Source organism: Scaptodrosophila lebanonensis, unplaced genomic scaffold, assembly GCF_003285725.1.
Source record: "Scaptodrosophila lebanonensis strain 11010-0011.00,11010-0021.00 unplaced genomic scaffold, SlebRS2 tig00000089-arrow-pilon, whole genome shotgun sequence".
Classification (NCBI taxonomy): Eukaryota; Metazoa; Arthropoda; class Insecta; order Diptera; family Drosophilidae; genus Scaptodrosophila; species Scaptodrosophila lebanonensis.
Window position 1 is genome coordinate 2,056,039 of NW_022060565.1, and position 13,946 is coordinate 2,069,984.

General features: G+C 39.3%; 4 protein-coding genes across 7 annotated transcripts; 3 read left to right on the forward strand and 1 right to left on the reverse strand.

The window, feature by feature from the left end:
- Positions 1 to 28: 28 nt before the first annotated feature.
- LOC115626670 (multivesicular body subunit 12A) lies at positions 29 to 5,411 on the reverse strand. 4 transcript variants are annotated; one of them, XM_030522093.1, is made up of 7 exons: positions 5,066 to 5,411; positions 2,655 to 2,759; positions 2,294 to 2,590; positions 2,050 to 2,208; positions 1,615 to 1,975; positions 1,338 to 1,547; positions 29 to 958 (listed from the first exon to the last, which is right to left on the reverse strand). In XM_030522093.1, the coding sequence occupies exons 3-7, from the start codon at positions 2,515 to 2,517 to the stop codon at positions 839 to 841; spliced, it is 1,074 nt and encodes a 357-aa protein (XP_030377953.1). In that variant the 5' UTR covers positions 2,518 to 2,590; positions 2,655 to 2,759; positions 5,066 to 5,411; the 3' UTR covers positions 29 to 838. The 4 variants fall into 4 exon arrangements, with proteins under 4 accessions (XP_030377953.1, XP_030377955.1, XP_030377954.1 ...); XM_030522095.1 differs by lacking the exon at positions 2,655 to 2,759; XM_030522094.1 differs by lacking the exon at positions 2,655 to 2,759 and having other exon boundaries at positions 2,294 to 2,587; positions 5,066 to 5,410.
- Positions 5,412 to 5,474: 63 nt separating this feature from the next.
- Positions 5,475 to 6,831, forward strand: LOC115626671 (transcription initiation factor TFIID subunit 8). The gene is made up of 4 exons (XM_030522097.1): positions 5,475 to 5,782; positions 5,843 to 6,277; positions 6,334 to 6,462; positions 6,532 to 6,831. Exons 1-4 carry the CDS (start codon positions 5,635 to 5,637, stop codon positions 6,798 to 6,800), a joined length of 981 nt encoding a protein of 326 aa, XP_030377957.1. The 5' UTR covers positions 5,475 to 5,634; the 3' UTR covers positions 6,801 to 6,831.
- Positions 6,832 to 6,954: 123 nt separating this feature from the next.
- Positions 6,955 to 8,955, forward strand: LOC115626863 (40S ribosomal protein S12, mitochondrial). The gene is made up of 2 exons (XM_030522370.1): positions 6,955 to 7,173; positions 8,492 to 8,955. The coding sequence occupies exons 1-2, from the start codon at positions 7,122 to 7,124 to the stop codon at positions 8,857 to 8,859; spliced, it is 420 nt and encodes a 139-aa protein (XP_030378230.1). The 5' UTR covers positions 6,955 to 7,121; the 3' UTR covers positions 8,860 to 8,955.
- A 3,058-nt stretch (positions 8,956 to 12,013) lies between these two features.
- LOC115626920 lies at positions 12,014 to 13,342 on the forward strand. The gene is made up of 4 exons (XM_030522429.1): positions 12,014 to 12,172; positions 12,250 to 12,343; positions 12,401 to 12,606; positions 12,676 to 13,342. Exons 1-4 carry the CDS (start codon positions 12,104 to 12,106, stop codon positions 12,922 to 12,924), a joined length of 618 nt encoding a protein of 205 aa, XP_030378289.1. The 5' UTR covers positions 12,014 to 12,103; the 3' UTR covers positions 12,925 to 13,342.
- Positions 13,343 to 13,946: the final 604 nt, after the last annotated feature.

The window sequence follows — 13,946 nt, forward strand, 5'->3', positions numbered from 1 at the left end:
TGTACGTGTATAAGTGAATGCTTTCGTGTCTGTGTTTATATATGTATGTATGTATATTTGCTCGCGATACTTTTACACAATGTCGCTTTCTAGACTTGTTCAACTTTAACATTATGCTATATGGCTTATAAATATTGAATTTGTTTATGATTAACGCTAAATTTGTTTTTTGTAGACATAGGCAAGCATCTTTTAAATGTAGGTATGTACGCAGGTTTGTATATATATTTGTGTTGAATATGCACAACAAAAATAATTGAGTTCGACGATTTGTTTTTAAAAATTAATGACAAACATTTCTTCTCGATCACAATGCTTTATGATAATCAATACTGTGCACTATCGCCACTTACATGAGAGCCCAATGCAATGAGATTACGCTGCTACGACGGGCACTAGACTTGCACATAAATAACGATTACACATTACAGAGAAATAAAATGAAATAAACACATATGGTACGTGAAATTAGATACACATTGAAGGCACAGGAATTATTACACACATTTGGGCTGAGGTCTTAAGAACAGAGCATATTGAATCCAAACAAATCCTAGATGATGTATGTATGTATATGGATATATATATATATATCGAAGATATATGCTGCCGGTTGCTGTTCAACCAGTAATATTAAGGCGAATAGAACCGACAGCGTTTTCAACTTATCTTAAAGTAATAATACATATGGCTATGTATATATATGTTTATATATTAATAGTTTAGTTTATGCTAATTAACACATTAGTATTTTTCATTGCTCAATGTTGAAATTTTCGAAATTTCAAAACAGATTTGCATGTTTCGGGGGCACTTGATAATTAATGATACTGTAGCGCTACTTGAAAAACGGATTCTTCGAGGCAGATGATTTCATGGTGCACAAGATCTGACGTTCCAGTTGAAAGTCATAGTCCAAAGTTTTCAGTAATGTTGACAATTCTGGCAGTGTGGGCAACTAGGAGGAAGAGAAAGCATACGTAAATACTTTAAAATTCATAACTAATAGAAGTTAGCATATTGTATCCAACTGGAGAAAGAATAAATTTAGTTTCACTCTCCAACCTCTCTATTAATTTGTAAAATAGACTTTCGAGCTTTAAATTCATCGGTTAGTCAGTTAAATATTTACGCGGTTTAAGGTCTTTAATGTTTGAATCTACCTGTAGCAAATATTTTACTGTTCCCTGCACAAATTCATTTAATTTTGAACAGTAAAATGAAATTGAATTGCATGTAACGAGGCATATCTATCAGCTAACTACTACAAACATATGTATATAAAAAATGAATTATTTATAAGTACCCTGGCAGCTGGTTGTTTGCTGAGCACTTACTTCAGTCACTTGCTGGTTGCGCTGCAGCATGCCGTTTATGGCAAATGGCACGCCCTCCAGTTCGGTGTAGGTGCCGAGTGTGCCGACTCCGTAGCCTCCACGTCCTATGGTTGACGGACGTGGGGGAGCGGGTCGCTGTGGTGAATTGATTTGATAGTTCGCCTGAATCTCCTCATAGTCGTGATGCTCCGATGTTGGTGGTTGTGGCAGCTAAAAATTCGTAATTCAATGGATTATTTGCATGATGCAATCCATATGTGTATTAACTTTATCTTACCGGTCCGCGTGACGCCCTTTGGCCGTGCAAATTCAAACGATTCAATGCTTGTTCCGCTTCGCAAACGGTCTTTTGTGAGGGCAGAGGGGCCCACAATGGGACGGGTGGTGGCTGACGCACTGGTATGGCACCCGTCTTATAGCAGATTAACACTCCATTGATATCACCGGCAAGCTTGAAGCCGTTCGGTGCAGTTTTCAGCTTGGAGCAGACAATTATGTCAGTGACGGCATGGGTGACGGTGCCGCGCTTCGACAGTTTATAGGCGATCTGACGTTTGCGCCAGGCTTTCTGTTCAGTGTCCGCAGTTCGCGAGAGCAGCGAGAACTCCTTGGGCGGTTGTATTTTCTCAGCTACCACTCTGCGCAGAGAAACGAATATCGAAACGTTATAGCCAACGCTTAACATGAAATCAGAAATGTAAGATTCACTCACTTAAGCGTCTCCACAACATACTCAGGCAAGCCCTCGGATTTGGACAAACATAAATAGCGTGTGGTTTGACGACCGAAGAGTAGGGTGTAGTCCCGCCAGAGATCTGCATCAGCATCTTGATCATATGTCCGATGTATGGCATTAAAGTTTTTAGGGCAGCTATCAAGACACATATACACATACATACATATGTATTTAGTACGTAGGAAAACTAGAGACGAGTATTTAGAAAGTGTTCGCTTACCGCTCAAAGTCTTCTACAATTTGTAGCGATGTTATAGGTCGATTGTCTGGCAAAAAGTCCATTATGGAATTAATAACATTCTTGGGGCTTGTTGCGTTTGCCGTCACAGGCTGGTTGCCCCCCACTGCTGCGGTGGGTGAGCCCAATAATATTGCCGCCGCCGATGAATTGCCACCAGTGAGGCCCATTGCTCCACTTTGTATATGTTTGCTGGCCTTATTCATATCGTGGGCATCGGATTTCAGTGCTCACACTGCCTTCGTTTTGCTGCGCCGTTCGTTTATTGTTTTATCGCTGCTGGAACCAGATTGGCAATTGATATTGGTGCTGTTTGGGCTATTCGCAATGAATCATTATTCACCAGGAACAACTGATTACTGATCACTACAATTTCTGATCATTGATCACTGATATATTCTGCTGAATGCACTGATGCTTTTGTGTAAGTCACGGCGTACAAAAACAGCTGGCGTTAACGAAAAATAAAATTCGAAAGGCAAGATGATTTGATTAGTTATAGCAAAATAAAAAAATTTAAATGTTTCAGCAACAGCTATCAATGATGAATGAAAATTTTCCGACGCATTCTAAAATGTTCCTGTATTGGCTTCTAATTATCACTTCGTACATTTTTTTGTTTGTTAAATGGCCGATATTTTTTAAATATACCTGGATCTTGTAAGATCAGTACAGAGAATAGTGTTTTCAGTTTCAACTTTGATCAAGTTGTCATTAAATTCATTTATAATAAATTCAAAAATTCAACAGTGATAAATGTATCACTCTATTTTTATGATACATTTTAAGTGATCATCTTAAATCTGAATTTGGTGATCATGATTAGTCCATTTAGCAGGGACTGATTAGTGATGACCAGTAGTCCCTGGTGAGTGCGCTCCCTGTGTAATGTATTCTTGTTTGTAATCGTTTATTAATTACTCATAATTGTAACGTGAAATACAAGCATACAAAATGTATGGCATAAAGAAATAGAGGGGGAATATTCCTAGAATTGAGAACAGACAGCCCTCGGTTAATATGGCGGTTGCGTTTCATACATAACCTCGTTAAACTGCGAATTTCGGAATTTTCTTCACATCACATCATCATTTCAATGGCAGCTACATATGTATAATTCCAGTACTTTTTACATTCTGATTTCTCAACAAGTGTGCCGAATTCTTGGTCTATACGTACATAAGTACATGGGTATTTATATACAGGCATGTACTCGTATATTCTGCCTCCCCCAACCACACATTGCTAATATGCCCCCTTTCGACGGTTAATGGGCACTGGGAAGGGAGATAAACATAAAATCAAAACAATGAACATAAGTGCTTGTTGCTTTATGCTGGGTACGAGTACGAACCATGCGATGACACTCAGCGCGCACAGAACCCAAAGCACGAATCGCTTTTAATGAAAGCCAAGCCAATGACCTGAACCCTAGACAACGGGCTACCGAATGTCACGTACATATAGATATATGTATGTATGCAGACATATATATGTACATAGATGCATGTATTTATTTGCATAAATTTTTATGTTTGTGTGTTAGTTGCCAATGACCCGCAAACAGTTCAAGATCTGGCGCCTCAAATATTTTATTGCGTGTGTTTAGAGCTGCTCTAGCAACATGCAATTTGCATTGAAAAGAATGAATGAATTTATACGTGTATGTAAATATATACATACAAGCATGTGTATGTACAAACATATATATATATGCATGTGTTTGGGATACAGGTGCATGTGTGCCCACCTCTGATAACAACCAAACGTTAAAACCCAAGGCAACGATAATTTAACATACATATGTACATACATACATATACTACTATACATACGCAAAAAAAAGGCAAAAGTAAACAATAATAATACGAGATGGGAATTTGCAAAAGTTGCCGAAGGCCCGATTGAGTCACCGGCACACTTTTGAATTGAATCTCAAATCAAACGAACTAAAGGCCAAGAGAGGCCGGAGTCCATGTTAAATATAGTATAGTAAATAAATATGTCTGTATGCATCTGTATGGAGAGTGTCTGTCAATTGGCCTTCCACACTTTGGCGCGCGCATAATAAGAACAAAGAAACTGCAGTACGTGCGCGATTATAAAGACACTGCTGTGAAGAGACCTCGCATTCTCATCAACAGCAGCTGACACTGCCCTTTAGAACAAGGGACTGGCTATTCATCAACTACCGAATAGGTACCACTAGTTCCCTCACGTACACATTTAGATGCAAGGTGTTAGTAAGGCAGGGTCAGCAACAGTTCCCCACAAGAAGTCAGTCCCCTACCAGTATTTCTGCAGAGTGCAGCCAAGTGGCTCCCGCTTACTCACTCACTCGGACTCCCATGTACATTCGTCCAAACATACATACATACATACAAGCAAACATTTGTAGCTAGGCGGGCGGAGGTTGCATTTCGAAATAGAAAAGAATTTGTTGATTTGTACGTTGCTGTGCGTGTGTGCGTACATGTCAATGCGATGTAGTGGCGCAATCGTCGAACGAAAATAAATCAAATTAAGAGTGTAAATTGCAAGCCACTTAAAAAAAATGAAAGGCTGGCTGGCAGCAAGTTCGTATAGTTGTTGCTGGGTCTTTGATACATACATATGTATATATATGGATGTGTGTAGTATGAGCCATACAGCATCAGAAAGCCGCGTTACACATACACTCACAAATATAAACATGCATACATATTTACTAAGCATACCAGAAACAAACATGCATGAATGTACATATGTAATTACCATTTGCTACTGCGGTTGTTATTTCTATTCCTTGTGGTTCTTTTTTTATTAAGTACTGTCTCGGCAGCGAATTTCTTTTTGTGCTTGAAGCTTGTAAGAAACGAAGAAAAACTGTGTGACGCAAAGAGGAGAGATCGGCAACACAAACACTCTGCCGTGCTATTTGAGTCCAAGCAATTGGGTACATATGAACGTCCCAGTTTACATCAGTAAGACGGAGAATGAATGCAAATTAATCATAACACTACGCTTTTTATTTGTTTTGCCACTTTTCACACACAAATATACGATTTTCGTTCTGCAAACAATAGAAAAAAAATTATGTTAAACGCGCACCACAGCCAGCACCAACCGTCAGCTGTGAATAATTTACTGCCAACAGAAGTTTGCTTGGCTATTGTGATGTACATGCGATTAACGATACTTCTGTAATTAGTTTGGAATCGATGCTATGTTGGTTATGACAGGGGCGCTGCCAGATCGCTCAATTGAGATTCTCCCATCTCAATATTGCTACTCCAGAAGTGTCATTGTTTGTTTTGGTTGTTGAAGAAATAGGAACAAAAAAAATGGAAAAAGTTGAGGCGATCGTTGTGCCCAACATTGACGCTTACAGGCGGCTGTTAAGTAAGGCCATTTCACAGCTGTTAATAGATAAGGGAGCCGTGTTAGCTAGCCACCAGTGCCTGGAGACTCTCACTCAAATGTTGCAGGCATGTAAGTAACACCGCACACGGCTTTGATTTCGTGGCATATACTTCTATTCTTGCATTTTAGTGTTTGTGGAAATCGGCAATTCGTCGCACCACTTTTGCGAGCTAAGTGGCCGAACAATTCCCACCGTAGGCGATGTCGGCTTGGCGCTCATCAGCATGGGCCTTAACGTAACCACCCTGGATACGTACATAAGACGAGAAACCCATGTCCCAATACCACTGCCACCACAACAAACACAACAGCGGCAATTGAATTTGTTGCAGGCGGGTAGCAAAGCAGTGCATCCGCCATATGTTCCCGGCTACTTTCCTCCCATGCCCGATCCACATGCCTATATACGGACACCGACACACAAACAGCCAGTAACTGAATATGAGGCCATTAGGGAGAAGGCCGCCTGCCAGAAACGCGACATCGAGAAAGCGCTGACGAAGTTTTTGTGCAAGACCATCGACACGAATAACCTCTTTCCCACAGAAGACAATATGTTTCCACGTGAGTGTTTACTTGTGTAAGGATTTGCAGCTTCTAATCAAAGTCATAATTTCCAGTAATTGCGTGTAAGCCCGCCTTCCCACCATTTGTCGCTGCCTTAAATCCAACCGATCAGGTGTTCGACTTTGAAGAATTGGAGTATCATTACTTGGTGGCGAATCGAACCGAGGATGTGACAACGAAAGGTATGATTAGCTGCTGTTGCGACTGCCACATGCTCTAAACATTGCTTCTAAAATAAAATGTATTTTTAGATGATGGCGAAGATGGTGACAGCGAAAACGATGACCTTGATGCGGACAAATCAAAGGAAGAGAAGCCCGAACTTGAGATTAAGCCCAATTCGACGACAAATAAAGCTATATTAGAAAACCCCAATATTGACAATCCATATCTCCGTGCAGCTACGTTGCCGAAGCGCCCTAAATTATTCAGTGGAGTAACCGCCAACATGTTATCCACACGTACAATGGTTTCGACGCCAACTCCCTCAACTTTAGAAATTACTAAAACTTCTGCATGATATTTAAATAGAGTTTTAATTAGTGCAATAAGATTTTCAATTTTGTTTTAAATAAACCATTTTAAACTTATCGATAAGCATAACAACCTATCGTATTATTTAAGTACCTAAGTGGCAGCACCTCGTTTTACAGCTGTTTGCCATCATACAACACCAGAGGCCGCAAGCGCACGCCAATAATTTCATATTGGCGAAGTCTATTTTTTGCAATTAAGCACTTATTTTAACTTGATTGCAATATTATTTGGTGCTGTTCAATAAAATATTAGCTTTATATACAAATTTATTTGAAACTGGACTCAGACTCTCACTGAAATCAACATGAATTTCCTGCGGCAAACATTCAGCATTACGAAACAATTGACGGCACAAGGTAAGCCTATATGGTACACGAACTGAACAAACTTGGAAACTTCATTTTAGCTCTCTATGAGCGCTGCAGCCAAAAACTGACTTATCTTTCTTTACACGCACGCCTTCTATTATTTGTTCTCGCATCCACATCCGTGATTCTTTTCCCAACTGATGACAGTGCGCATTTTCCAAGCCCAAGCCGCTGCAGTTTGTATATGTACATACATACATATTTGTCTAGTCGTCCCTATGCCTACGATGATTTGTATTATGCATTTGTTTTTGATACACGACTCTACTCAACTCTTTCAATACCGAGTGAGCGCGTGGCCGGCTTGCTTACGACTCGCTTCAATTTCCTGGCCTCCCCTCCGCCTGTGAATATTTTCATTAGAATTTTCTCATGCCGCAGTGGCTTGTCCCGTTTTTAATTAAAAATTGTGCATCTAATATCCTGTCAAATGGCAAAATAGCAAAGCTGGGAGGGCCCACGCGTTAACAATGAGAATTTGCATGACACACACACACAGGTGTGGATTAGCCGCTGCATTCAACAATAGAGTCGATTTTGTGCTCTTTTGTTTGGAGATCACCGTTTTTTTTTTTTTTTTTTTTTCCAACTTCAGTACTATATGTGAGGTAAACAATTAATACAAATGGTTCCAAATTTGTGATACCCATAGAGTAAGACCTCATGATTCTCTTTTGACATGCATTAGTATGCCGCCTAATTCTATAAACTGGACCTGCCCATCTATAGTTTCTCAAACTAAGTATCATTCCACCATAGGCATTTCGTTCTTTTAAATTGAAAGTACACTTACAGTTCTGTACACAGCAACTGTCGCTCATTTCCCAACACCCCGAAACTCCTTTGTTAGAGAAATTTTGCACACTCTTTCCATCATCAAAAGGCTTGAGTACATCTGACCCAGAACCACAGTTAGAATTCCATTGTCCCATGCTCCCTGACTGGACATTTGCGCATGCACGTCATTTGGCTGCAATTATTAGCGAGGACTCCCGACCACATTGTCATATTTTGCAAGGCACACAAAACGAAACCCAAATCAGAAATGGAAAAAAAACGCACACCAACAGCCAAACAATTATTTTCGATTTTCACAGAGATTAGCCACAACAAAAGGCTTTGTCTCTTATTTTATTCAACTGGCCAACTGACTAGCTGACCCTTCTGCATGCGCGTGTATGTGTACGTGTGTAATGTGCGCAGTTGCTTTTCAATATTTTTAAGCCGCCTCGCTGACATCCTATGTTTTTAATTAGTACAGTTGTGTTCAGAGCGACTAATACAGCCTATGTTTTTACTCTTACAGCTCTCCAAACTGGCTTCAGCGCCGTTCGGGAAATGGCCTCATTGCAGCGGATGCATCGGACAGGACCTCACATAAAAAAACGTCCACCACGTCAACCGCTTGATGGCAAACCCTTTGCCAAGGGTGTGGTTCTCAAGACGCTGATCAAGAAGCCAAAGAAGCCCAATTCGGCAAATCGGAAATGTGTGCTGGTACGCCTGTCCACTGGCAAAGAAATGGTCGCCTATATACCAGGCATTGGTCACAATCTGCAGGAGCACAATATTGTTCTGTGTCGTGTGGGGCGATTGCAGGATGTGCCCGGAGTAAAGCTGAAGGCGGTGCGTGGTGTCTACGATCTGGCGCATGTTATCAAGAAGTCGCAGTAGTTATCTTTTGTATATTGTTATGTATGTGTGGGTATGTGCCAAAAAGTTGAGCATAAACATTCAAATATTGTGCGCATATACATATATGCATTCGAATCATATTGTTGTTATTATTTTTTTATGGAAAATTATGCAGCTTATGCCGGCTTAGTCTTAAGTAGCCGCTTGCAACAAGTGACCCATGGGGTTGCAGTCTCATCCTTGTCCTCGACGTCTTTGTCGTAATCTTAAGTCAACAAGCGTACATATGCATGTTATGTGTGTGTGTGCGTGTGTCTGTCCCTTGTGTTTTTGCCCCGTGTTGGGCTACCTAGTAAAAAGGATTTAACTGCATTTTTACGCTTTAGCAAGCAAATCCGTTTGAGGTAGTCGTTACTTTTTAAGAGAATTGCCAAATTTTATGCCAAATAATCATTGCTAGAAATTGGGCGTTGCGCTGCCACGCCTATTTAGTTGTCAACCTGGCTACGACTCAATTTGGAAATGTGGCAAAATTAGTTAGAAAATTGTGTGGTTTTTTTTTGAAAATGTTTTTGTTACCTTTCAGCTGCACGCATTCCGGAAACAAATATAGGATTCATTAGCAAGTTATGAAACAGCTTATATAAAGGTCCATATTTTTGCTGCTCCCTTGCAGACAATAACAAAACCCCGTAATACAAGTATTATACTTTTCTGGTAATCTTGTGGTAATTTGGTTAAAAGTCAAAAATCCAGTTGAACCACTAAAAATAATTACATTTTTATACCTATAATTTCTTCTTATTAATTTGTTTCTATTGAATTTTTTGTGTCTAAATGATTTAATATAATAAAAACATTTCATAATTTGAACAAATTATAATAACAATGCAATTTGTGAACTGTTCATAAACAAAAAATGACTGACAAGTCAGAATGATAGAAAAAAACCCGAACTTTTTTTGCCTAGCGTTCGCTTTCCCAGGATGTTCTGTACAAGCGGATGTGTGTGTAAACCCTTCTTTGTCGGTCGCAAATCAAAGTGAACTGGTCAACGGTAGTTACCGTTAGACACATACATATGTACATGTATATATATACATATGTACACACATTCACAAATGCATTGGTGCCGTTAAGAAAACACGTTGAACGTCCGTTTAATGTATGCCGCCATAGTTGTTGCCGTGCTCGTCCTCGATGTCTCTCCCATGATGACATTTCAGCTGATCACAAGATCTCTGACAGACATGGGCATCGTTACCGTTAACCTAAGACGCTCACTGGTTAGCTGCCTGCCTGATTGAGCCATTATGACAGCAAAGAGACGACAACAATTACTTCTCTTCGGCCTTTTGTTTTAGGCTCGCTTTGAATATTTTGTGCTGAGTCAAGTTGGCTAACAGCAAACAGAATCCTTTTGTACGTGCGCTTTGTGCGCCTGCGCATATTTTAAGCGTACATAATTTTTATCAATAAAAATGTCATTGTCCAAACACATGCGATGACGATAAGGACTAATCATCCTACTGCAGCACTTCCGCAGAATGCTGCCTCCTGCAGCCTAGCCTTTGTCTTTCGTAATAACTGTAAAATTTGCGAACTCAAAGATGATGAGTCGACCAAAAACTGGACACTGTCCAAGCCATTGTAACGTTCACACAACCTTGCCACCGCAACTTTGCAAAAACTGTGGCCAACCAACCACACAAAGAAGTTTAAATTGCAACTACATTCTCATCAGATACTACATATAACTTAGGTATAACTGTACCAGGCCGTCTTAAATAAATAAAATTTGAGAAAAGATCATTAACATGTTAGCATTCCTATAGAGGCTAGACTTCTAGACTACACTAGGCTAGACTTATTCTAGTGAGTCGGACTGGCTGGTCTGCAGTACGAAGGATGCGGTTAGTAGGACACAATTATATATCTTTGTATTCAGACGCCATTGCCTCTTTAGTGTAAATGAGGGAGCACCACCGACAAACATAAAAAATCAACAAATAAAAGATATAACAGAAATATACTATAGTACACATTTTATAAAATGTTTGAAGGAGCCCAGAACAGTAACAGAAAAATCTTCAGATAGATTCTCTCTTCTCGCAACCATTTTGGACCATCAATGAATATATATTCGGATACATTGGATCTCTCGTTACAAGCAATCAGATCTATTTAGAGTTCTTCTTTGCATTACAAATATCGAAATAAAACGAAACTTATTCAATATTGATTTTGATTCATAAAGTAGTCTTGAGCGTAACACGCAAATGCAAGGATCTTCGATTTCCACTCACGCTTCAGAATCGTACGATAGTATTAGCTATTTTAATTGTATTTTGTTCCAATTTAGGTCTACTGTTCACTTCTACTGTGTATCATTATATATGTTTCATTAATTTCAAGATAAGTATCTGCACAAATACTGCAAGCACGAGCTGTTCTCATTTCCGCAATTTCCGATCAATTAACAATTTCGGTGTAGCTTTATTTTATCAAATTCGGAAACGGGTGCCCGTTTATTTATTTAGTAAGTCAGCAATAGTTCTGTCGATACTTATATTATTATAATTATTAAAATCTATTATAAAAAAATTAAAATGAAGATATGACTTAATATAACATTATAATCTAAACTTAAAAGATAAGAAAGCCTAAGAAAAAGCTGTACAATACGTCTACTTGTATCAATGCCTCCGACACGTTGGGGGAATTATATTTGCCAGTTGGCCAGCTATGCCCCGATTCACGGCGATTTGTGGTCAGAGACATTATAGACCTAACAAACTAAACAAATAGTAAGTAGAGGAGGAAAATTAATTCAATTTAAGAACAAATTAGAAATAGTAAGGAGTAGAAAGAGAAAGGGGAAAAGAAAGAGGGAAAGAGAGGTAGAGAAATAGAAAGTTGGAAAGAAAAAGACGAAAAGAGAAAGTGGGAAATCTCCAACCCTGCTTAATAGTTCAGTTTTGAAAATTAGTGTCAAAGGAGTCCAGGACTTAAACCTCAGCTAACTACACACAGCAGCTTACAAAATATTTATTGTAATGTATAATTAATTTACACGCGGGATTCATCATTATGCTACGTCTTTATTCATCGCCACTTCATTGCGTTCTTCCATCTACATACATTTATTTTTACTTCTCAACTTGACTTAGTGATTTTATTTAAAAACGGCATCTCAATATCCAACATTTACACATATACATATATTTTTTATTTAACTGCGCAAATATTGTAGAAAATCGTGCGCAAAATTTCAAGTCTTATCATGGATATGCAGAATATATTACTAACTGATATGTTCAATCGCTTGCACAAGTGGCTTTTCATAGCTCCGGTAAGTTCCCAATTGACGGCCAACTACCAATGTAATGCCAACACACATCCAATACGCCCACACACATTCGCGCCCAGGTACACTGCAAACAGAGGCTCAAGGGCTGCATGCTGGTTGCCTACAATCTGGCAGTACTTGTGATTATTCGCGAACTGGTTTACTTAATGGAGAGTGAGTATGAATCCAGATAGTGGTGAGGACAAATCGGGTTCATGGCCTCTATTGCAGATAGCAATGCTCCGGCAGAATCTTCAATTTCATCGTATAGCTACTGGGACTATTGGTTGGGATGGATCGGCATGGGTTCCGGTTCTACTGCAGGCACTGAACCAAAAACCAATATCTGGAGACCCCGCTTCTCGGATTGGGACGGACGGTTTCAAGTGATAAATGGTTATGTCAATGTCTTTATGATCATATCGCTTATTAAGCCGGTAGGTGATTGCTCAAGCGTTGGAAAAGGATTAAAATTTGAATTTTTAACTGTTCCATCCAATTCGCAGCATCGCTGGATCAGTGCATATAGTTTTGTTTGCCTTTTCTGGAATATGCTGGTGTGCGTAAAACTCGTCTACTATTTGCTTAGTGTCCTCTACTTTCTGACTACCAAGGGAATTGGAGTGCAACATGAAAATCTATTGGGAGGCCACTTGCTTTACCTGGTCATTGCCCTGAACTTTGCAGCCCCCGTTCTCTACGTGGTCATAATTGCGGGCGCTCTAGAATTCTGCTGCTGCTGCTATAATAGTTAATTCATTCTGCGTCGGTGTAAATTGCCGAACCAATTCATATAGTTTTTGACACGTGTCGCCGTTTTCTGTTGGTTTTTGTTTGGCTCTTGGTTTGGGGTTGCTTCATGCATGCAACCAACCCCTCACCAATCGTTCGGCAATTTCAACCCTTTACGCCCGTGGACGCGCACTTATTGTACAACCCCTCGTATTATGTGCGTAAAATTATTTGCGAAATTGGTAGCGCCTGCCGTAATCCTCGTTGCTTTGCCCGCAAAATGGCGTTCGGGAACAAAATGGCGTGAGATCTGTGGAACAACATATTTTTCTTAATTAAGGAGTAATTAAGTGGCGTACGCATCCGATATAATTGTGCATATTTTGAAAGAAAAAAATCAAACATAATAAATGCATAGACACAATGCCATTCATTTAAAAATTGTTAGTGTTGCATCCTTAAAAAAAATCAGATTATTATAAGACATTCATGACCCGAACGGCCTATGAAGTAGAAGAATTTCCTCCTCAACATTATTTATGATAAATTCTTCCCTTCACCCCCAATAAAAAGCATTTAAAAAGCTTCTCTCAATATGCAGATAGTCTATTGTTCGTTTTTTTTCATAAATATTTCCATAATATATTCCAAATGCAGTTACTCTAGATTTATTAAAAAAATGTCATCCATCTCTGTCAATTAGTTGCTTGGCATTATTGGTTGCGTCAACATTCTACCTTAAAAATGTTAAAACAGTCGGTTCAATAGATTGACATTGATTGTCATAAATAAAGATGATGATCCTGTCCGTTAGCTGTTAAGTCGAAATAAAACAGCAAATATTTACAAAAAGATTGGGTTTCGGGCGGCCAGCACAGTCGTTTATCCGAGAAAAGAACTGTGAACAGGCGCTAACAGCAGCTTGAGGAGTACTGAAATGGATTCCCAGACAGGAATATCTATGAAAACGACAAGTATTAATATACTTATATAAACAATAAACGTATATAAACTGATGTAATTAAAATAAGAAGGGAGTGCTAGA